Here is a 24,311-nt window from a genome sequence, read left to right on the forward strand (position 1 = left end):
TAAACTTGGTGGGGGGGGGGTTCTGAGCTTGTCCAAAAATAATTTTATACAAAACCTTCAGTTTAGGGGTAGGAATTCTAGGCCCCTGGAGCTAGAACTTCCCTGGAGCACAGTGCCAGGTGGAGACACTGCTGTGATAGTCTGTTTTGCCAAAGCTGATGTCCCTTAACTAGTCTCATGTTTTCTTTTATGAGGTTCAGCACTTCAACTGGAAGGTCAGTTAGGAAGTAAGATTCTTAATGTTAAAAGCCAATTCTAATGTGCTTGTGTTTTTCTCCAGTTTTCAAATGGGTAGTGTTCTGCATTCTGATAAACTCAGTATCTTTGAAATGACAGAAGCCTGTTTAAGATAGGGAGGCAAAAAATATACCAGGCAATCAAGAAAGAGTGCAAATTTGTAAGTGTAGTGCCCGTTTTGGAGTCACCTATTAGAGTAGCAGTAGGAACCTTGACTCTAAGTGTTAAAGAATGAAGCACAATTTGTGATCTCTGGTCTGAGAACTGTGGAACTTTTCCTTTTAAACTGCAGTGGGGAAAATGAATGAAAATACCCTCTTTATTTTTTAAGACCTCTGGATATAAAGATAATATCTGAATTATAAAACTGAGGTTCAGCAATTAGTCTTCAGCTACTGAAACTTAATTAAATGTATGAGAAGTGAAGAATGCCTTAAATAACTAAACCAAAACAAAAAAAATCCAAACACATTAATGATATGAAGGGACACTTACTGTTGAGTTGGAAACTACATGGTTTCCTCCATCCTCAGTGTTACCAAACCTGTGACAGGAAAAAATTGGAATTGCTTTTTGGAACATCTAAACAAGAGTCAAAGGGCTTCTGTTGGCCTTTACATAGCATGGGGCTTTCTGGCACCTTTTCAAGGGCTGCCTGCAATGGCACTTGGTGACAGAAAAATCACTTGCTGTGGATTGTATGAGCAGTCGTGGGCCACATCAGGTCCGTATTTTGTACATGCCCTAACCATGGCTTGTTCTGGAAAATCCAGTACACTTCCTGAGCCCATTTGATCTCAATGTGTTTTGTCACCTGCGGGACAACTGTATGACTCTATTGATGAAAGTGAGTTATTCTGTGAGCTTTCTTGATAGGGCTGTATGCAATATATGGTTTGAGAAATCTTTCAACTGTGAAAAGTCCTCTGAGTCTTGATGGTACAAACATAAAATTGCAGATTTTTTGCCATTGTGTTCTACCTGTTAATTTGTCCTCCAAAGTGGGAGATGTGAACTCTGGTACCTCAGTCTGAGGGCCAGTATTAGAACTGTTTGAATAATCCTGTTTAAGGAAGGAATCTGAAGACTCCAGGTGTTGTTCCTTCCACAGCTTTTGTTTGGAAGAATCTATATTTTAATATAAAATTTGCATTGGTATAGTTTCATTCTTGCACACATACTACTTGTGATTCCAATTTTTTGGTAATCACCTGTACTTAATTTCTAAATTTCTCCCTCCTGCTCCACCTGCCACCAGGGCTCTCAGCACTGGTTCTTATGTTTGTCCATCCTCTGATCAAGAGGAAAATAGGCTGAAATACTAGAAGAACTGGTTGGTTTGACTTCTTTCAACTTCTCTGGTGTTGCTAAAAATGCTGTGTTAAAAAATTCTATGTTGCTTGACTTAGAGTAAGATAAAAGGTGGTGTCAATACTGTGTGGTGAAATTTTTGGGGGTGAATGAGTTTTAAAAGCTTTATGGGTTTTTTGTTTATTGATTTGTTGGGTTTTTTTGTGTGTGTTTGTTTTAACAGGAGTCTTACCCCTCTTCATCACCAATATGGTTTGTAGAATCAGATGACCCAAACCTGACTTCAGTCTTAGAGCGTTTAGAAGATATTAAGAAGAGCAATACTCTGGTGAGCAAGTGTTTTGGGTGTTTATTTAGATTTGTCACATTAACAAGCAATTTAAATCAGTTAAGTTTGGGGGTTTTTGTAAACACAAGTAAAACAAAAAGTAATGCAAAAGATTTTGGGCGAGGAGAAAATTACTTAAATGCTTGCTTATTGAAAGATGTTGAATTTCAACCCCAATAATTACATGGTTTAAGGTTTTCTGAAAATAAACAGTGAAATGCACGAAAATTTAAAACTACTGAATAAAACAGCTCTTCTGGTTGCACATAGATCAATTATGGAGGCAAGAGCTTTGTGTTCTTCAGAATGTATATTCTCCAAAACATGGCTGTAATGGTAACTGATACAAAGGATTCCTGGTTTCAGTAAAGACAACTCGACTTGATAACTTCTGGTTCATCAGGATGTTCCTTAGACAGTGATAACTTTGAACAGTGGTGTGACTTTGGACAATTGCTATTTAAAGCAAATCTTTGCATAGATACTAATGGTGGTTTTGTATTTCAGAAAACTGTCTGGCATTATATCTTACTTGAGAACCCTTTTGATGTAGTAATAGGAGCTGTGTGTATATATATATATATATATGTATATGTATTAATATAAAATTAACATCCTACTCTATGCAGGAAAGTGTCCTTGAACGTTACTGCAAGAAAAATGTCAGTACACATGCAATTTGTTCCACAAACAACATGGATTACGTGCTGGCCTTAGTATATGCCTGGTTTGGGAAAAATTGGGAATGTTCTTTCTTGTGAAATCACTCACATGTAGTGTTTACTGGGATAATATTAGTCAAGCATACTCTACCTTAAATAAGGATGTGTAAATTTCTTTTTCTAAAGAATTTAGAAGGCATTTGACTTGTTAGTTTTCTAATTATTTCTGATACAAGTGAGAGTCTCAATGGGTTTCGCCATAGTTAAAAACAAAGGGACATTGCAGAGAAGCATCAGTGTTTCAATGTATTATGTTTGATCTGGTTACAGGATACGTACATATTACTTGTGTATTTTCTTCTTACAACATAAACTTCATAGTAAACTATGTTTAGAGGAATGTTGTAGTTCTCTTAGTGTTTGTGACTTGTGCCTAGAAAGACATACAGCATAGTATAGTAGCAGAAAATGTGGCCAAATCAACTTTTGCCTTAAATGCCCTTTTTGGAAGATTCTCCAGCTTGAAGCTGGTATGACTAGTAGCTTTAGACTTAAAGATTTTAAACAAGGTGTTTGCTATGTTTAGCTACCTACAGGTTTGCTTGCCATAGGCTGGGAAGCTTTATCGCACACCTGCATAGAACCTGCTGTGCTGACTTGCATATGCACACAGGCTGCTCATGTATGTTGTGAGAAAACAGCTTCTGATATCAAGATTGTACTTGCCCATGTACAGCTGGTGGGCTGATGTCAGAGACACCTGTGGATGGCCTATTGGCTCCTCAGGAATCCACCCCACGTCATGTTATGCCAAGATGAATACAGATGGGAGTGGTTGAAGAGACAAATACTTAAACTACAAAATCTGCCTTCTTTGTTTTGCTCAAAAGGCTTGGCTTTCTGGGCTTTGGGTTTGGATTTTTGCCCTGCAACTTTTGCTCAGGCAACTCCATCCATCCCCTGCAGGGGCGCTGGAGCAACTCGCACACAGCTTCTTCCAGTAGGGTAGGAAGGGCCAAGGAACTACTCATAGATATTCAGAGGCTTCTCTTTTATCATACGGTCTCCTGACAACTCAGTTCAATTTAGACTTTGAACATGTTTCAAACCAGTTTTTATTTAATTTATTGAAGCCAAAGGATCACTTGGGCAGTGTTTCTTTAAATTCATAAAATCATTGAAACAGTCAAATTTTGAATGGGAAACTATGTTGAACTCTTCCAGGAGCTCAACTGAGCACAGTGAACATGTGCTAAAAGCACTTCTAGCACATATACCTTGATTTAGCGTTCTCTGGTATTACTCTGCCCTTTCTTCTTGCTAACTTTTGACAGGTATCAGCTGTTCGGGAAATTGAAGAACATGCTCTTCAGGTGTAAAATTTTGACAGGGTTGTATATATAGAAGCCTTGTTTGATGTGGTAGAAGGAAAACTGGTTTAGTTTGTTAAAATTGTGCACAGGTTCCCTGGAAGATCTTCTGTGGGTGTTCCTTACCTTGGCATCAGCATGGTGCTTTTTGCTATGAAAATTTCTCAAAACACTACAGATGTTGAAAGGTTGTTAAGAACATAATCAGCATTAGGTTTGGAGGCTCTAGCGACTTGACTGTACATTTTGGACGAGTTCTAGTCAGCGGATGAAGGGGCTACAGAATTCTCTCTGACCCCTGATGTCTCCTGAACTCCTTTTCAGATTCTGAAAACCAACGTGACGTTAGATTTGGTAGGGAGCTGGAACTGCCAGCTGCCTTCTAGTGGTTGTGCCATGCAAAAGATACATCCTACTTCAATTTTGTTGTTCTGTGTAAAATATTGGAAGTTATAGTTGCAAGTCTAAAGTCTCAAACCTCATGGGTTATTAAATATAACTCTACATGATTTGGAGGTTTGCTTTTTAAAGCCAATCGTGAAATGGATTTATATGGGTAGCTTTAATTCTCATGCTGTCCGCACCTTGAGAACTTAAACTTACATGGAAGACACAAAAGCATCCCAGCATAGGTATGTACAGTTTGGATAAGCCGCTCTGCCTAAGCACACTGCTACTGTGTTCAGAATTTGGATTTAGTCCCGCATGGTGGCATTTCAGGAGACAACACTGGCGCTTGCAAGCTACTGATGTGGCAGCAACTAATTGCGTATCGTGGATCATAGAGACGAAATGCAGGAAGCAGCTTTGCTTTGTTCTCTGAAACTGCCCAAAGCTGCTGAGTGTGCAAGGCCGGCTACTACCACAGCCTACCCGCTGGCTCGGTAGCAATCACGCTCCCAATGACAGGTATCGCTTCCCTCTGTTCCCTCTTTTATCCTTCTTCAGCAGTTTCCTTCTGTGGTAGGCTAAGATGTATTGATTCATTTATGTTCATGCCGATATAGCATATGTGTATATATATAGATAGATAACATGTTGAACACATGTTGACTTACACTATACTTCTTGAGTCCATGTTTCGTGGTTATCAGAAAACAAGGTGGTTTTTAGTGAACCCAGCAGTATATTAATATCATTAAAAGTGCCCTAAAATTGGCTAATGCTTTCATACTGCATTGGAAAGATCTCTTCATGCATAAAAAGGGCTCCTAATGTAGGGTAGATTTCAGAAAACGTGTTCTAAACTGTTTTCAGATGTGTAAGATAGAACAGGAAAGAAGAAATTTGAAGAAGTGGTTTTGTGTTCTAAAACAACATTATGGTGTCCTTAAGAACTACCAGCTTCTTAGAACTCCTAAGTATTAGAATTTATGTTATAGATGTGTATATGATATGTCTCTATATTTTTGTTATTTTTATACTAATTATAGTCAAAATCATTAATTTATAAATTTGTCATTGTGTTTAGTCTCTTGAGCATTTACCTTCTACTGGCTGTTTACATTGCTCCTTTAATACCCTGTGGATTCTGCATTATAGCTGCTGTTTAGATTCTGCTTTAGGCAGTTTGTGCTCCAGGGTAACTTTTGGTATGCTGACAGCCCGCTTTTCTCAGTAGCATCAAAGTCTGTGTGTGAAGCATTCATTTCACATTAGCTGAGCATGTGAAGTTAGTCTGGAAATACATTTAAGTTATTAATACATGGCAGAAATGTGCTATCCCATTCAAAACAGTCTGTTCTTGTGCTATTAAGACATCCCAAATCATGCTAGGCCCTGCTTAGAGCAGGGGCTTGGATTGGGTGACATTCAGACATGCCTTTTGGCCCAGATTATCCTGTGATTTTTTTGATATGTATGAGCAGAGCATAAAGGATAACTGAGATGGTGATCCATGGCAGAAGGATCAAGGCTATGAAATGAATTCCTGTGGAGGAAAAACATAGTGATAAGGAAGAAGGGTTGTAGAGGTGGGATCAGCTTCTTGCTCTGCCACCACCTTTGCAGGTCTTAGAAACTGATGTCGAGCAAAACAACTCAGCTGTAAGAATGCAACTGCAGTTTGACGGGTGCAGTATTCAAGCCTGAAGTGCAGGCTCCTGTGCTGGAAGGCGTCCCCGCTCCCAGCTGCACGTTCTTGCTGCCCGCTCTGCGGTGAAGCTGGTGCTCATGTGCTGAAGCACGTCAGGAACTGATCTGCCTCAGCTCGTAAAGTGCTTTGTGGTTGTGTCATCTCTGGTGCCAGTGCAAATGCCAAGGTGAAAACGTGCTGCAGGAGGCAGGGAGACAGTTCCTCAGGCAGGTCCCAGTTGTGCTTTGAGATCGCTGTGTGCCTCACAGCGGCACTGCTGTCAGCAGGGAGCGAGAGCACCTTGCCATGCGTTAGGTCCTGACCGCAGAGATTCCTTCTGAATTTCAGTTCAGGTGACAGGACTCATCCTGAAGAGGATGAGCAGTGGATGAAGCAGGGTGGGAAGCAATTCTGAACTCTTCCCAGCCCTTACTGCCTCTTTCTGTACAGGCACATCTAAGATAGTGTTCATCTGCTTTTCTGAGCTCTGGAGCAGCCATACACTAGTGGTGATGTTCTTCCCCCACTGTTTAGATTTTTTTGTTTGCTTCCCAACAGATGTAAACAAGTGAATGGCTTGCCTAGCTTTACGTAGCTATGTGAGAAAATACACAATTCCTGAAATGTTATCATTTATGCTCCAGCTCTCCATGGGACAGTGTTGTTTGTGCAGAGAAAACTTTTCTCTATAAAATGTATAGTAGTGCATCTTTACGCATCTTAAACATCTTGAGAGTAATTCTGAGATCTGTGATTCTATCCGTCAACCAGGTTTTTTTTATTTATTAACCTGATTTCTGCCTCCTAAAAGATTTCCTGATGTTTCAGACACCCAGGATGTTTCAAACAGGTGTAAGAGTCTTAACACTATTGAGAAATTTGATTGTTACAGAAAGCTTCTGGCAACACAAACTGTCATATCTCGTGTATATACTCACAAGAAATGCATTGTTGGTACACCAGTTCTTTTGGTGTCATCCGCTTTATTTTTGAGTTAAGGATGACTGTCCTGAATGATGCAGAAACAGCAAACTTGGTGTGATAGAGAACATCATAATTCTTGTAACACCAACTGGTATGTCAGTTCATGGCCTTCGATGAATAAATAACATTCTGATCAAACAGGAGCATTGAATTCTACTGGAAAAGGGAAAGGCACTGAAGCTTTCAGATAGCATAGCAGCAGCATTTGCTTTTCACTGTGAGTGATTTGGGCTGGGAAATGAGTTTTTAACCCCAGAGAGCCTGCATTTTTGCTTGCAATAGGGTAAGGTAAGAGCATTTAAACTGTCCAACAGCAAAGTTTTAGACATGTAGAATATTTGGGAGTGACTGGATTTTTCTTAGATATCTTAGTTTATTGTATATTTTAAGGAATACAGTATACAAACACTAAATAGTGTGGTAGAGGTATCGTTCCTTCAGGGTATGCAGTCCGTGCTGTTCTTTGGGTGAGGCCACATTGAGTCTCCCTCCTTTCCAGGGAGATCCCAAAGGGCAGTGGGGGTTGCTGCCCTCAGTGTACCTACTAGTGCAGCTGCAGGGTGCGTGTACAGAAATGGCTGTCTTACACGCTGCCTTCTGCCAGCGGCAAGAAAAAGTCCCTTTACGATCTGTAAAAAAAGTCCATAAATGGATGTATAATGTTTGCAGGCTTCATCTAGGGTATAATTCTACTAATAGTGAAGTGTTGACTATTTTGCAAATGTATTACGCAGTCCTTTCTTTTTCTGGCATAGCTATGCAAAGACCTTGAAAAGTCAGGGAATGCGGTAGGACAGTCTTTTGTGGTCTTAACCTTAGCTGGGAATCTGAGCCTGCCTGTGGAGAAAGCTGACAGCTGGGGAACTCCACTTAGTGAGGTGATCAAGAGGCAAACAGTGTTTCCCTATTTCTGCAGAACTAAACTTATTTTCTGGATAGCATTCCAGTGAGTGAAAGGTGTCCATGTTTTGCAGTTAGCAGAATACGGCCAGTGTAATGGTGAAAGTTGGAAACAGAAATCAATGATGGTAACAGATTGGGCTCAACCTGACAAGAGAGGTTGAGCTGGTTTCTGTGCCTTGTACAGAGTCCGACTTGCTCCTGGTGCCTCACTGGTGTGCCCTAGAAAAGGCTTCAGGATGTGGAAAATCAAACTGTTCCTCCTAGGTTTTTTGAAGACATGGTTCTTTAACCTAGGAAACCAGAATGGACCATCTTGTCTCAGAGAATATGACCAATTGTGGCTGAGTTACCTATGCCTAGAATGGATGATGCTGCCAGACCAGGTTATTCTTTTGCTCATGACTTTGTTCGCTTGACATGAGGAGATGAATTGGAGTTGCCTTTAATTTGCCACATCTTTGGTTTCCCATATTGGGAATTTTATTACAATGACTACAGAGAAAAAGAAGGGCCTTTAGACTCAGTTCCAGTGTGTGCAGATTTAAATGGTGAACACTGACTGAAAGTTCAGTACCAACATGTGAAGAAAACTCAAAATATATTGCTGTGGTTTCAATAGACATTTCCATGTTTTCTTAGATGTTTCTGTGTTCTTTTTTTATATAGCTTCTTCAACAGCTGAAGCGATTAATATGTGACCTCTGCAGATTATATAATCTTCCTCAGCATCCAGATGTTGAAATGTTAGATCAACCTTTACCAGCTGGACAGGTAAATTAAAAAGCTGTGGACACCTTGTGGTAATGAAGGAATCTGTTTTCAGCTCCAAGAAAAAAGATGGTGGGCGTGATTACACCTCTGTAAACCAGATTGGAGATAGGAAGCACTGTTGCTTTATGGTGTCCTCAATCTGAATTTCATTTGCAGAATCAATTTAATAATGGTGTGATAATATTACACAATTGCCTTTGGGGTTTCTGTGTCACTGAAAGGTGTGCAGGCAATACCAGTGTTGTCAGTTTAATTCCATCCTAAATATTGTTCAAGCCAATTGCTGTGCATTCAGTGCTTCCCGAATGTACTTTGCTCTGAAATGTAAGTGGGATTAAACACTGTTTGCTTTTTCTTGAAGAGTGTATGCTTTACAGTGTGTACTTGGATGAGCTGCTATTGGTGTTTTCCTTCCTCTTCAGTCCCTTGCAGAGACATGGGACAACAAGACCATATGCTGCTTTGGGTAGGGAGTAGCTGAGGTGCCTTGTTTACTTTTTGTGCAGTTGACAAATGGGGAGTTGTGAAGGGCTGGGAAATGTTCTGGTTAACCAGAATGTTTTGTACTGTGCTGAAAACAGAACTGATAACTGATCCTGACTGTGGGGTTTTTTTTTTGTTTTTAATAAGATTGTGTTATCTTCTTTTGCTTATACATGTTAAGATGACATGATTTCTGAAAACTCCTGTAGCTTAGCAGATGGTTTCCCTGTGGTGACAATACTATAGTAATGACAAATAACTCTCTTTATTTTGGTCATGTGCCAAATTGTAATCCTATAGGTCTTTTCTCTCAGCCACCCACATAGCAGTGCAACTATAAGCCAATAGGCCTGTAGCGTCAGTAAGGAACTTCATTGAACAGTCTTTCTTGTGCTCTGAAACTCAAAAACAGACCTGTGAAAGGTTTCTTAGCCAGAAATGTCAGCTAATTTGCAAGTTAAATGAAAGTGGCCTTAGTAAGTCAGACCAAAGATCCGTCTAGTCCCCTGCATTGTCTGCAACAGTGGCATTCCTTGCTTGACGAAGAAGAGTACACAGACCACAGGTGTATCAGAATGTTCCTGGGTATTTCTGCAGCTCAGACTTCCTGAGCTTGAGGCGGTATCCTGAAATGGAAAGCCATGAAAAATGAACTCCATGTGTTTGTTTTGGTGTTTTAACAATGGCTATATGATGGTAGTAGGTGTTGCATTGAAGTTTTGAGTAGTGAGACAAAATCCTATATGTTTTAGAGGTCTAAAGTTAGTTGTGTGGGTTATGTTTTCTTTTCAGAGGTCTAGCATGTATATGGATTCTAGTTGGAGCCATGATCTGATTTCATGGTTAAGAGATCCTGAGTTATAACCCGCTTGACTTTGCATTTGTCACTGTCTCAGAATAGAATACCCTTATCTGAATCTTAAGTTTCCACTTAGAACTGAATGTGAAATTAATTGTGACATTGTTTATCTTTACTTTGTGCAAAAATCTCTTCGCTGTCATGCTGCAGGAAAGCATCTTTATATCTTTCACATTAGACTTCAGTTCTTTGCAAATCTTGATAAGAGTAACTTTTGTATATACGGCTTTCTCTTTGATAGTAGACTTCCTGGTTTTGAAAGAAAGGAACGTAACGCACAATTTATGCAGAAACCTCATTGTTGTATTGCAGAATGGAACAACAGAAGAAGTTACATCAGAGGAGGAGGAGGAAGAAGATATGGGTGAAGTATGTGTGTATATGAGATTTTTATCCTAATTGAGTAGAGTTCTGGCATTTTGTTCTTCAGTGACTGGCTAATTATTAAACCAAACTGTAAAATGTAGTCTCCCTAGAGTTCAACAGAAAAGATAATTTAAAATTTAGATGTTTACCTTAATGTCAGCTTTCACTTCAACCACAAAACTAGTGAAATTTTCTTCTTAAACCTAGATCGCAGCTGTGAGGTACTTGGATACAGAGAATTGGACATCTGTTTGTGCTTTAGTCAAACAATACATAACACTGTGTGCCAAATCAGTAAGTTTGCTTTGTTAACTCCTATTTCAAGCAGCACATGAACTGGCTCTGGTAGAGTTGAGAGTGCCTCCCAAATTGAAGCAGACTGGCTAAGAGTAAATCAGTTTGCTGATTTATTAAACAGGTGAGATAGTTTTTAACTATAATACGTTGAAGGAAATGGAAGGACATCCAAAACAGGCATGCTAAACTTTAATGGGTTTATATCACTGTCTGGCAACACAGTGCTCCTTTTAATGAGCTTTTTACTGTGTGAGAACAACCCCTTTCAATTACTTCTACAGCATGTTAGAATAGCTCCAAAGTGCCTGCTTTTTAAACCACTATAAATAGCCTTATTATAGGAAAACTGTTCTGACTACTTCAGATTTAGACTTTTAATGAAGAAGGTGTGTAGTAAGAATGAATAACTCATTCTTTGAGTAGAGGATCTTCCTTTAGAAAAGATCTCAATGTTACCCATTTGAAACAGCATGTATTACATGGCATGTAACCTGATGCAGACCACACTTGTTGGAGCCAGAGTTTCTGTAGAGCTAGTATGTACACTGCCATATTCTGGTGCCACAACCTCCTTTTTCCTTTCAGGCCTATAAATAACTTTTTGCACTCTGTTTGGGTTATTTTGGTCAAACGAATTGTCACGTCACTATTTATAAGTTGTCGGGTGGCATTGTGTGCAGCACTTCAACTTGTAACCTAGTCCAATTTCTCAATTGAAAAGCAGCGTAGAGTTCCTAGAGCTATACCATTATCTTGAGAAACTTGAGCATTTTAAAGAATACTCAGTCTAAACTGTGTTCCGGCTGGAGTGAACAGTGTTGTCAAAGGCACCAGCTAGGTGTTTCTAACTAAGACATGCTTGGGATTGCATTTTTGGCCTGGTTTTCCTGCCATGCCAACAGATGGTGCATAACGAGTAGCCCTGGTTGTGGTGGAGCGCTGTGTGTTGGAACGTGTTTGATAGCTGTGTACTCAGCTTGCTGGTGTGGCTGCTCTAGTGTTCCCTTTTTCATCTCACGGTGTTTACATCCTCCCCTCCTCTCCACAAATAGCACTTGAATCACTTTACAGGCAGTTGTCTTAAGTTCAGAGTGCTCTTCTGCGACAGAATAATGCTGTCCCAGAAAAGACTTGAAGAGGTTTTTAGTGTCTTATTCTGGAGCTCAGAACTGAAATGTTGGCTCGTGTCTTCAGGACATTTGACCGCGTAATTTTGTCTCCCATCCTAATGCTGCATCTAATCTCCAGCTAAAATGTTCACCTTGAATAAAGTACATGTAGCTTTCTAATATTTCACTTTCTTGAAGGGTTGCTGTAGCCCTGCCAGGTATGTTACTCGTTGTTTGCCAGAAGTGTAATATAGCTAAGATTCTAATTAAAAAGGAGTCTACTTCTAGAAACACATTGAAGACACCCTAAATTTGGGTATTTGTGGATTCTCAAACCCTGTTCAAAATGTCTTCTCTTCCTGCTTTCTTCTTGCCTTAATGGCTGGTTCACTACAGCTTTAAGTTCTTGCAGAGGTCTTCTTGTGATTTTTTCTGTAACCAGAAACATTTTGTGAATTTGGGTCTTGTTTGTATTTTGAAGGCTCCCTACACTTCAGTGAATACTGTTGGCTGAGAGAGTGAAGTTAAAACAAACTAGAAATGGCATTGAATGCTCATTAATACATAGTCCTGTGCAGTGTGTGACTGTATCCCTAAATGCATTTGGGGAGAGTTTTGTTGAATGAAGAGCATAGTTATTGACAGTAAATTTTACTCTGTCCTGTAGGACATTGAAGATCTGGATCACTATGATATGAAGGAGGAGGAACCAGTTGATGGGAAGAAATCTGAGGATGAAGGCATTGAAAAAGAGAACCTCGCAATCTTAGAAAAAATCAGAAAAAATCAAAGGCAAGATCACTTAAATGTGAGTTAATGATTTATGTTTTTTCTTTACCATACTTACGGCTTTTAAATAGAAATGGTTTTTGGCAAATAAAGCCTACCACTATACACCTAGACATAAATTAACCTGTAGTTGACTTCCAGCATATATAGGACAAATAACTCAAGTTATGGGACCTCAATAGCTATTTTTGGAGAAGTTTGAATAGGCCAGCTGAAATTCCAAGGTCATTTAGTAAATGGACTCATATTTCATTGACTCTTTTGGCACGGGAAGTTACTTGTCAGTCTGCATCCCACAGAGGCACAAAAACTACTTCAAAGCACTCTAACTCAGCCTGGGAGAGTCCTGTTGTAATTTCTTTTGTCAAAGAAATTGGGTTATTCTTGGCATTTTGGATGGAGAAGCATCTTTTAGCTTTTCACTAGACTGAACTCTTACATGTAAATCCAGGTTTCACACTTGTCAATGATATTTAACTGGTCATCTAATTCCCAGAGCTATCTCTTTGGTTGTCTCTCTGTCTCTTGCTTGATGCCTTTGTTACAAACAATAGTCATCCTTCTAGAATCAGCAGAAAGCATCTAGCTTGTAAGTATGACTTTTGTTGCCGAGCCCTTATTAAAACGGTAAATAAAGCCATATATAAAACTGCATAAAAAGTCATCTATGACTTAATATTCTTAGTAAACACAGGAATTTGTACTTTAAATCCATGTTATGCATGAGGATTTTTTTCAGTAGTATCTATGCCACTTGGAGATTACTGAAGTTGTGTGTTTGTGGTGGTGGTAGTGTTGTTTTGGTTTGTGTGTGTTTCTTTTATTTTGCAGTTTTGTTGCTGTTGGTTGTGTGTTTGTTGGAGGGAGGGGCTCTGTGTGTGTGTGTGTTTAATACATAAAGCAAGGGCCCTCAGCAGCTCTGCAGGTTTGTCATCACAGTTTTCTGAGTGATCCTGCCAGCAAGCAGTTGTGAAAAAAAGTGTGTTCTCCAGAGGCTTAGAAAAGTTGTCACAAGTGCCAAGTTCCAGAGAATCTTCTCAAAGGTACACATAGGAGGGCTGATGTCATACAACCTTAATTTTCTTTAGCCCAAATTCCAAAGAAATCAAAACTTTTGTTTCTTAGAGGCTTAAAATGTGCAGTGCATGAAATTCAATATTCTGTTAATGACCAATTTCAACCAAAGGTTAGGGTTCTAAAATTTTCCTAGGTCATCTATACTGAAGGAAGGTGTTTAAATTGGTGCCCTCTACTGTGTAAGCTCATAAGTTTTTGTGCTGTTTGGTAAGTGTGCAGGCATGTAGATCATACCCAGACACAAAATGTGCTGATAGTGGAGGATGTGAGCAGTAGTTAGGCACAGGGCAGGGATCTGTAAGTATCTAGGGAAGGAATAAGATTTAGGATTGGTGTGTAGGGAACACCTGGATTTTTGCCTAAGAAACCAGCCTTGTTCTATTTCTTATGCTTGATGATTTTTTTCTGGTAAATATTTTCTGAAAAACCTAAATTGCACTTGGCAGTTCTCTTGAATCTAATGTTTTTATCATAAGCGTCTTTTTGTAGCAAGAACTATCTATGTTCAAAGTGCTTAGCCCTAGCCAAACCAATCCACTTTTGATATGGGATGCACTCCTGATATATCTAGTTATCATAAGAATTTAGGGAAAAGGCTCCTTTATATAGCTGAATCTTTACTGTTTCTTGTCGTTAATTAGGGCCCTAAATAACTTCATCTAGTTTGGGAAAAAAAAACCACCCAAAATAAAACCGAAACAAAACACCAACTTCCTTTTAGTTACTGACCCTTTAGCGTGGAAAAGAGATTCTGTTTGTAGCCATCTGCTTTGCAAAGGAAATAAAATAGAAAGGCTTTTATCAGAATGTTTCAACTCCAAGTCTTCTGCTCGTGTCCCAGTGCTGTTCTAATATGACTTGAACCTGTTGAAAATACCTTAGACTTACGTTCTGCTGAAATAGGCAGCATGAGACAGCTGGCTAGAGGAGTTTGCTCTTTGATTGATTTGTGTATGAATTCAAGTAACCTACCAGGTGGTCTGAAGCAAACTTGTACGGTTATGGTCACCCTCCCCAACCCTCCTCAAACAAACAAACCTCATGTAAACCAGAAAACACACCCAGAACCTGATCAGCATTTCAGTATTTAAAAGCAGTTCAACATAATGTGCCAAACTGCTTTTGCTATATAATCAAGTCTGGTTTAAGACTTGACTAAATATACACAACAGTCTCTTATTAGTTTTGATTTAACTTAAATGTTTGTTCACAGTTTGAGAAGATGCCTATTTCTGTATTTATAACTCAGACCTAATGATAAAGATGCCTCAATTGTTAAATAAAATAAATACTCCTTCAGCCTGAAAGGCATGTTCTCCTTTACTGTCATCTAGAAATTTAGTACAACTGGAAAAAGGTTTTGTAGTGTCAGCATTCTTCCTTGATGTGGAAGGCCTCTTAAAACTGCAGGTTTTCTTCAGCTATCTGTTCTTTCCCATTTGGCAAATATTGCCTTTCCTTTTGCCTTGTCCTTCCGTATCTAGCAGAGCTGCAATGACCGCTGCTGGTTCTTTGTTTGACAACAGCAGACTCAACTTACATAATAGCTGTTTCTCATGCCAGGCCGCTCTGGTGGATGCTGGTGCATAAACAAGGTCAGCTGAGTACAGGGAACAGGGTATTCAGCTGGTGCCCAGGAACTGTGGTATTTTTGTGGGTCACCAGAAATAGCTGCTCTGCTTAAATAATTTCTCAAAGGACTTGTGAGGGTTTACTCTTAAGTGCTTAAGAACTATAGCTGCACTACTGACCCAGGAAAGAGCTGACCTAGTAGCACTTCAGTGCCCCTTTATGCTGCCAAAACATGGGACTTTTGACAGAACACGTTAAGCATGCTCTAAGATAGCAGAAGTTTGCTCGCATCCTAACATAAAGCAAATTTTGAGTCTGTACAGCCCTTCACAGTGCCTTTTCTTAGAGGACAGTGTGCGTTTCACAAACTTGAATGTGATGGCTAAACACAGTCTGGTTTTCACATAAACTACACAGCTGTTTTAAAACAAAGCCATTTATGTGCCGCTTGTTGGAAGAGGCAATGTGGAGCCCTGTGTTGGGCTTTGACCAGTGCACAACGCAGCCAGGAGACTTTTCAGTTTCTTGACGTGTTCTTTGTTCCAAACCCCTGGGTCATCCTCTCTCCCGTTGGCTGAAATGCAGGTTGAAGTTACAGATCATGCTGAAGGCTTTTCCATAGGGAAGGACTGTGTGCAGTCCTGTTCTCACATACTCTTAGCTGGCTACAGACACTATTCTGCTGCTCAAGGCTTTCGTCATAGGAGTTTTTAAGGTTTGTGTGTTTTATACAAGTTAAGAATATGTACCTGCTAATTTTGTGAACCATTTTCTTCCTCAGCAGTATCTTTAATCTTGTTCTTCTTGCTGGCATCAGGAAATAAACTTTGGCTTGTGGTACAGTACATAACTTGGAGCAACAATTAATCATCCTCTTAACACTGTAATAACTTTAAAGAACCACTTGCTTGCTGGAAATACAAAAAGGTCTTTGAGCTGGAATCATTAACTTCAAATATTTAACAACTTGCTGCTGCTTGCTCTGCAGAGGTCTCTCCCCACAGACATTGTAGAGATTAATGCTTTTCTTATTTAGATAATGCTATTAGCTCTTTCCATTTCCTGCTGAGGAGTTTATGCACTTTCCTTTAGAAGTCTCAAATGTCTCTGCTTTCATCTTCAGATTTTATGAAGTCTAAGGTGTCATTTCCATTTTCAGTTTAATCCTTGAAGTAAATATGAACCTACTTTAGCTTCCAGGAATGAAAGTACTTCTGCACAAATACTGAGAAAGTTCAGTGACAATAGAGCAAACTTGTATTCTTTAGCTCTTTTTGGGTCACTTTAGATTTAGTTTTATTATCTTGGAGGAGTTTCCATTGTTCGTGGGTTTTTTTAGCAGGTAATTTTTAGCCTGAAATACTGAAAAATATAATGCCTATAATGACGTGGACGAAAGTTTCCCATTTCTGACACTGGTAGAAGCACGGCTTTAGGGGGAAGAACTTGAGAACAGGACAATCTTGTAGTGGTACATCTCTTGAATATTTTACATGTCCACGAGTTTTGGCTCTGGGAATTCACGCACCAGGTGTTTCCGTTACTTGCAACTCTGAGCAAATGGCACATGGTCCACATAAGTGTTTACCTCCTATAGCAGGGATTTCCCCAGCTTGCCTGCTGCTTGTTCTAGAGAACCACAAATACATTCAACAGGAGAGGATGGGATGTTTTGTGCCTATTTGATTACTTAGTAGGAGAAAAGTCACTTGGGGCTTTTCTGGCAGCTCTTATAACTTCTTCAGTTTCCAGATCAAATGGCTATGCCTTTCTGTTCTTGGCGTCAACCCCACCTGACAGATACCAGTCTGATCCCATGACTGGCCCGTTATCTCTAAGGTAGTTGCAACTATAAGTCTTGATCTCACAAATGTAGAAATAATAGGAACTTTATCTTGCTTGGAGTGACAAGTCCCACTTCTCCAGAAGAATACTCACATATTTATATCTGAATTAAGTTTTAGAATTATAACCCGGGTATAGCAAGTTACTGAAAATTTTTAATTTCAGTACCATTATAGTCAAAACTGAAGATGCCACTCTGCTGTATCACACAATCACAGAACCTTGGAAATCAAAATGCCAGAGATTAAATTCCTCTACAGAAAAATGTCTGTACCTGGGTTAAAAAATTGTATCACCTATGCCATGTAAGTGTATACATTAATGTGCTACTTTAGAGGGAGAGTGTTGTTTTTTTTTTGAGTGGTCTTTGCTCACTAGATTATGTAACTTTTCAAAAACTTAATCCTAGTACAGAAATTTGTATATTCTTCATACTTTTTTGCGTGAATTTAATGGATGTAAAGCTGTTTGATGTAAATATTACTTTTCACTTATTTGGAGTCTGTTTTGTTTGTTTCAGGGTGCAGTCTCTGGGTCAGTTCAGGCTTCAGATCGACTTATGAAAGAACTCAGGGATATATATAGATCACAGAGTTATAAAACAGGTAAAACACTTCAGATTTCCCTTAAAATACACTTTGAAAGAATTCTCCTGGCTCCTGCTAATCTTTCTGTGTTTTGTTGTCATATGCATGTATATACATATATGTGTGCACATATATTAAAAAAATGTACACATACTGATAGAAAATAGTGTATTTGTGGAGAATAAGGGAGTCAGGATACATGTTATCTAAAATGTTCTTCCTTTTTGTTATGTAAAGATTCATACAAGAATTAACAGGATTGCTGTAACTATGAGAATGCTCTTGGGGTGGATGACTGACTAAAAAGAACAATTCAAGATTTACCCCTGTGGTAGTTTTCAGAACTAGCTGAAATGCAGCTCTCTAGGTATATAGGTTGAAAGCTTTATATCATTACCAGTGGGTAGTTCTGCTCACAAGAATAGGCTTGCTGGAGAGGGATTTGTGTTCAACAGCAGAAGGTTTGGTTATCATACAGGATTTAACCTTAAATACACTGCTATTACTTTTATTATTTTGTGATGGTGTTAATCTGATCCATTTGAATACCAAACACTGATTAACTCTAGGTAAGGCAGGTGGTTGCTTGTTCTGTTTGCTCCACATAAGGGCTGTATCTAAACTAGCTCAGCAAAGGAATCAGTATATTGAACTGTATTTCGGGCAGATGGAATTACTGTAGGTCAGCTGAGCAGACAACTCTGTCACTGCAGCCAGGGATGAGGCCCTGGTGCAGGCCAGGGTGGGAACAGGAGGGATGCCTGATTAGAAGGTCAGTCTAAACTTTAATCCTCTGTCTTTCAGTTTTCTGAACTTCTCTAGTTTATTTCTAGTGGGCTTCAATCTCACTTGCTGGCTGTGGCATTTTGTGTGTAAAAGGACAGAACTGAAGACACCATAGCCTTTTGTTCTGATTTGCCTTATTTACCTTTTAGGTAAATAGTCTTGTGTGCTGAAGTATTGTGGGCAGTGGTGAATAGCTGAGGTATAAATTTGATTAGGTAACCTAGTGGTGATCTAATGTAGCCTACTTCTTTTAGGCTCTATTGCAACAGGGTGCTTGCCAGCGTGCCCTAGATCGCTACCTATCCAGTAAAGAACGGATTAGTGGGTCTAAGGAAGAGCCTAGAAATAGATCTGTATTATGTCACGAGAGATGCTTTACTGCCTGTATATGATCTTCAGGGTTTGTTTTTGTGGTTAGAACAAAGATTGGGTGTAACATCCACTTGACTATACGGGCTGTATGGTGCTTAATCAATAGTGGTACTGCTGGAGGCATGACCAGGAGCCCCTGTATTAGGAGCAGTTTGAGGTGGGGGTTTGGGTTGCTTAATAATGCCATTAATTGGATATAGATTAATAACAAGTCTTAAGTACTTGCAGAGAACTGAACTGATGTAGGAAAGCACACTCTAAATGATGAGGAAAAGTAAATCTTGCCAAGCTGTAAATAAAGTTGAGATACTAAAGTAGTATAGTAGCTTATGACTCATGAAATGTAAAAAGACTGCAACTGGATGCCTCGTGTCAATCTCTAAAACAAGGTAATGAAGTAAAGTGTCAAGTGGAGATTGACAGGATAAAACTGATAGCAGGCCTGCTTTGAAGCACTGTCCAACTGATACATTTACTAAAGTTTGCTAGTAAAAGATGCTGTTTGTTATAAAACTTACCTAGATTCATTCCTTATGGATTTGTTCAGTCTTAGGACTTGAGTGACTTTAAATATCAGTTCCTCTCCTTCGCTCGCAACTGCTGCTTTTATAACCTAGTTCTGTTTTCTGTTGTTAGATAACTGCCGCTATGTGAGCAGGGGCATGATAGATAATTGACTCTTTTAATGTAATATTTGTTCGGAGTATGCACTCCATGGTCCATTTTCCACTTAATTTCTTACTGTTAACACACAAAGGGAATGATTGTTAAACTTAAAGATTCTGGTAACTGTTGCAAAGTAATTTAACACGGTTTTCATTTTTTGTAATATAAGCCAGAAAATCTAAGGCAGTTTTTTTAGTTGCATAAGGATCACTTTAATTAGTGTAGGTGAGGTTACATGTTTTCAGGACAACACTGGGACTTCTGAAGTGACTAATACTTGTAGTACTAGCATGCTGTCAACAGGGAAGCTGCTTATCTACCTGGAAAATCTAGCTGAAGAACTATAAAAATGAACAGAGCAGCATTTTCTTATGAACTAACAGAGGCAAAAAACACTTCAAGAAATTAAGATATTCTGCTACAAATGAGACAGCGTTTCATTAAGCTGTTTTGATCACAGGAGTTACAAGTCCTCCAAACTAAGATTATCTCATTTCCAAATATGAGGTTGGAGATATGGTTCGTTTATATGGAAGAATTTACGAAGGTCTTAACATAATTTGGGGGACTAGGGAGGAAGGGGGAGGAACGAAGAATTTGGGGATTTTTAAATGAAATTTTTTCTGTTTGTATTTTTAGCAGTTGTGTTGTTCATATACAGTGACTTAACTCACTGCCTTTATCTGAAGAAAATGAGATTTACTTCTAGCTGTAGTAGAGTTGCTATAAGTAAGCATTACCCTTGTTGTGGAAGGGGTTGTTTTTCATGCTGTCTTTTCATCTCTTAATTTTTTACTTACTTCATCGTCCTGCTGTGTGCTTGTGTTTGCTTCATCACTTGTATGGATGGCTGCTTAGAGGGATAAAACACAACACCTCCTGTGTTTAAGTGAGGGGGACCTGCCTTGATTCCCTTCCCTACCTGAAGGACCTTTCAGAAACTGGTACTAATCAGATAAATTCTTCTTGACAATAACTTTTTTCTTTTACTGCCCAAATTAAGAAAAATGCATATGGATCTGGTTCGCCATAACACCTCTTGACTACTAAAAAAAACTAAACAACCCCATTCTCAACTTTGGGTAGTGTTGTTAAGAAGCTTCTGTACCAAGACAGCAAGAAACTCTGATGCTGCTTCTGTTCATGAGGACACAGATAATATTCAGCTCAAAATCTGGGTGCTAGAAAGGTTGATTGTGTAGCTTGCGTGTTCTGGTCAGTCCTGAGCTGTGTACATCTCTGAAGAACCCTTTTACAGCTTCTGGTTTAGGTATAGCACAGCGCTTAAGACCAGCAATAGTTATTCCTTTGGGAAAGTAGCAAAACACATGGAGCTTGGCAACCCATGGAGCTGACAGACTGAATTCTGGGTGAGAGCAGGGCTTCTAGGGTGGGGGAAGGAACACAGGAACAGGGCTAGAGACTTAGTGAATGAACAAGCTGCTGGAAGGTCTCTTGTGATCTACCGTTATTTAGGATATTGTCAGAATCCTTATGGCAACTTGTTCTGCTGTCTGTAACAAGTATTTTACACTTGTACCAGGTACCAAAGCCGTAATACTGAGATGCTGCTTCTTCCAGTCTTCCCTCCATTTTGGATGTAGGTGGAAGAAAATATTCTAGATACAATGGTGGAATGGATTAATCATTAAGGGGAGCTGACAATGAGCAGAGTTCTAAATGTCAACTCTTTCATTGTTACATCGCTGCAGTACAAATTGAAAATCTTCTACTTCATGACTTCACTCGTACTAAGGGTTAATCAGAAAATAGTGTCTTTGGATCTGGGAAACTGGAAAAGGTCCTTATTAGTTTGTTCTGTTCATCCTTGAACAGAGAAGTGTGATGTCACAGAACTAGCTGCTGGTTAAAAGGGACGTTGAGAGCACAGTGAGTAATTTTTCAGACCTACTTAGACTTCGAAAAATTTGATCTTGGCTGCAGGACTCGTGCGTTCGTGGCACTGCGGTAAGGAGAAAAAGACACATGGGTTCTTAGCCTTGCTAGTTAGAAATAAAGGTGTCTGGACAGCTTGAAATGTTATCTGTACTCCAGGTACTAATGCTTAGTAGTTTCAACTGCAAGATAACATGTTCTAGAATAATAAAGCTCAGAAATTAATTCTGTAATTCCTTGGAGAGAATGTGGTGACTGCAGTCTGGTTGTGTAGCCTTCAGAAATCTAGGCAGATTCCTGATTTGTATATGTCTTCCGATTAATTACGTCAGCAACAGACATGCTGTTAAATACTAGCCCAGGTAAGAAGTTTAATCGTAGTTGTTTAGTGTATATGCATGAGTAGTGTGTGGGGGAAGAGATCGGGCTTTTCAACATCAGTGATGCTATTTACTAAATCTTGTCTGAAGGTTCAAGGATTATTGCCTCTTCCTGGGCTGCTTGTGAACTGCAGCAGAGAGGAAGCTTGAATGTACAAGAAAATGGCAGAAAACCTTTCACCCTTCCCTTTGAGTGAAACACGCAACTATTGTTTAACATGATTAAAACAAATGGACCACTGAAAATCACCAGCTGGCTTCCAGAGACGGCTGCTCTTTGGATGCATCTTTTGGTCAGCTGTTGGGAGCTCACATCATCCAATGCAGTATCTTCTTTTTTGGTTTTCTACTCCATCCGCTGTCCTGGTCTGCCAATACTGCTGAGAACCTGTGAAATACAATGCTGCGTACTCACACTGTGTGTCAAGTGTTTTAAAAGCATGTTGGCCATGTATGGAGTATAAAATACACTGAGTACTGGACACGCTGGAGCTGCAGCTGTGGAAAGTTTGAACTGGGAGGGGAGGAAATGGTTCGGTGTCAGAAGAACATTTTGATTCATGTGGAACTTTTTTTTGTAGAAATGAAAGAACTTGTTTCCTTGTAGTTGCTCAGAAGTGCTTCTGCTATGGGAGGAAGGATGTGCCTCAGTATCTTATCTTGCTTACATCTCTTGACAGTATTTGTACTTGAAAGAATGTTTTTGCTGAATTTTACCTTGTTAAACTTTTAGTGCATAATTAATTCTATCTAATGTTTCTACAGGGATATATTCAGTGGAACTGGTAAATGACAGCTTGTATGAATGGCATGTTAAGCTTCTAAAGTAAGTTGTTAAAGTTTATGTTCTGAAGAATCTGATTTATTATTGCTGCAGAAATAATTACTTTTGTTAAATGAGAATCTCTGGCCAGAGCATATACAGTAATGTGTGGTGGCTACAATTCTGGTAATGCATATAGACATTGAACTGTTGGAATTGAACTGGCAAAAAAAACCCTCTTTGCACAGCCAACACAGTGCCTATTCCCATAACTTCCATTACCATTCAGTTCTCTTTCCAAAACTTCTCCAAAATATGAAACTCAATGATGACATTTTTTGTCTGGATGGTTTTAGTTTAGTGGTTTTTTGGTTGTGTGATTTGTTGTTGTTGTTGTTGTTTTTTGTTTTTAATTTCAATAAAATGCTACTTCTAGTTTCATTCAAGGTGTAAGAAGGAACAGAACTGTCTTAGTGTCATTAGTTCTTTATTCCTACAGTTGAGCAAGACACACAGAACTGAAAGTTTTAGGTATAACCTAATTATGATTTATATAATTGTATAACTTGTCTTCTCTTATGCACTGCTTTTCACTGTGTGTACAAGATGGTAACTCATCTTGGTGTGCCTGTAGCCCAATGACTTTAATTCTAGAGGTATTATATTGAAATTGTTCCTGGTAATGGGACCATCTGCCATCATCTCACAAGATAACCTGTAGGAAGGAAAAGCCTGTCCAAGCTGGGCTGGGTGACTGCAAAAGATGGCAATGGATGAGAGAACTTCCATCAGTTCAGATATGTCATAGTGAATAAGTACAAGGACATCAGCTATTTCAGCACAATTGACCTGCTGGTAGGAATTGTTGCTTTGTCCTAGTGGTTAAGACTTGTACAACCATGTCACCAACTGCTGAAACACAGTTTTGTTTCCTTAGTGTAGACCGTGCCATGTGAATGTTTTCAAGCTGAAAATGGCAGGAACGATGTATGTCAGAAAAATCTGTGCGATGTTACAGGAGGCCTTGTCTATCAAGCACTTGTATAACAAAGTGCTCAAATCACTGTGCAGCAATTTTAAACCTCTTTTTAAGTACTGTGAGCAGGTCTGATTTTCTGCCTTCCAGAAAGAGCAAATGGAGTACATGCAGCAAATGGCTGCCAGAGTGACTGAGAGAAGACAAAAACCGTTGTGTTTGTTTATCCCAGCAAAAAGTGCCTGGAAACACATGGACTGTGTGCACAGACTAGTTGAGGGGGTAAATGTCAGAGCAAAGAGTCCATTTGCCCAAGGAACAGTATTGTTACTACAACAAGTAATTCTGAACTGGCCCAGTACAAGTTTGGCTGGAAATGATAGGTTTTGAAGCATTGGGAGATTTTCTGCCTGTCAACTTCCTGTTGGTAGGAAGGGGAAGAACTACCCAAGTAATTCTGAAATGGGATCTAAGAAGTTTGTGGTTTCACCTGTAGCAGAGGGTTGGGTTTAGCAGCCCATCATTTTGTCTAATGTCTGCTTTTGGCTTGCCACAAGCGTTTTTTGACTAGTTGTTTTTAAAAGCTGCTGGGGTGTCAGAGCCCGGGTGGGATTGACTCAGTAGCGTCTGAATTAATGTCCAGGCTGAATTAATGTCAAGGCTGATCACCACCAGCCTTTTGCAACTAGCAATTGTTGAAATTCTGCTGAGCAGAAGCTGCTGGCTTTAGTACTCCTGCTGATGCACGTTACTTTTAACAGCTAATACAGAACTGTGATCACATATTCCATAAAGGATTCACTGACTGTGTGCTGAAAACTAGATCGCTACAGTCTTCCTGTCTTGTT

The 24,311-nt window shown here is 39.4% G+C and overlaps 1 protein-coding gene across 2 annotated transcripts in view; it reads left to right on the forward strand.

Moving 5' to 3' along the window:
* Window positions 1-24,311, forward strand: part of UBE2Q2 (ubiquitin conjugating enzyme E2 Q2) — a 47,110-nt gene that overhangs the window by 14,957 nt on the left and 7,842 nt on the right. Inside the window, exons 2-8 of one of the 2 annotated variants that reach the window (XM_065847221.2) lie at window positions 1,772-1,876; window positions 8,536-8,640; window positions 10,295-10,351; window positions 10,556-10,642; window positions 12,422-12,562; window positions 17,558-17,642; window positions 22,490-22,550. In XM_065847221.2, coding sequence (XP_065703293.1) covers window positions 1,772-1,876; window positions 8,536-8,640; window positions 10,295-10,351; window positions 10,556-10,642; window positions 12,422-12,562; window positions 17,558-17,642; window positions 22,490-22,550 — 641 coding nt within the window. The remainder of the gene's footprint in view (window positions 1-1,771; window positions 1,877-8,535; window positions 8,641-10,294; window positions 10,352-10,555; window positions 10,643-12,421; window positions 12,563-17,557; window positions 17,643-22,489; window positions 22,551-24,311) is intronic. The other variant, XM_065847222.2, reaches the window with a different exon arrangement.

Source organism: Patagioenas fasciata, chromosome 12 (assembly GCF_037038585.1).
Source record: "Patagioenas fasciata isolate bPatFas1 chromosome 12, bPatFas1.hap1, whole genome shotgun sequence".
Taxonomy (NCBI): domain Eukaryota; kingdom Metazoa; phylum Chordata; class Aves; order Columbiformes; family Columbidae; genus Patagioenas; species Patagioenas fasciata.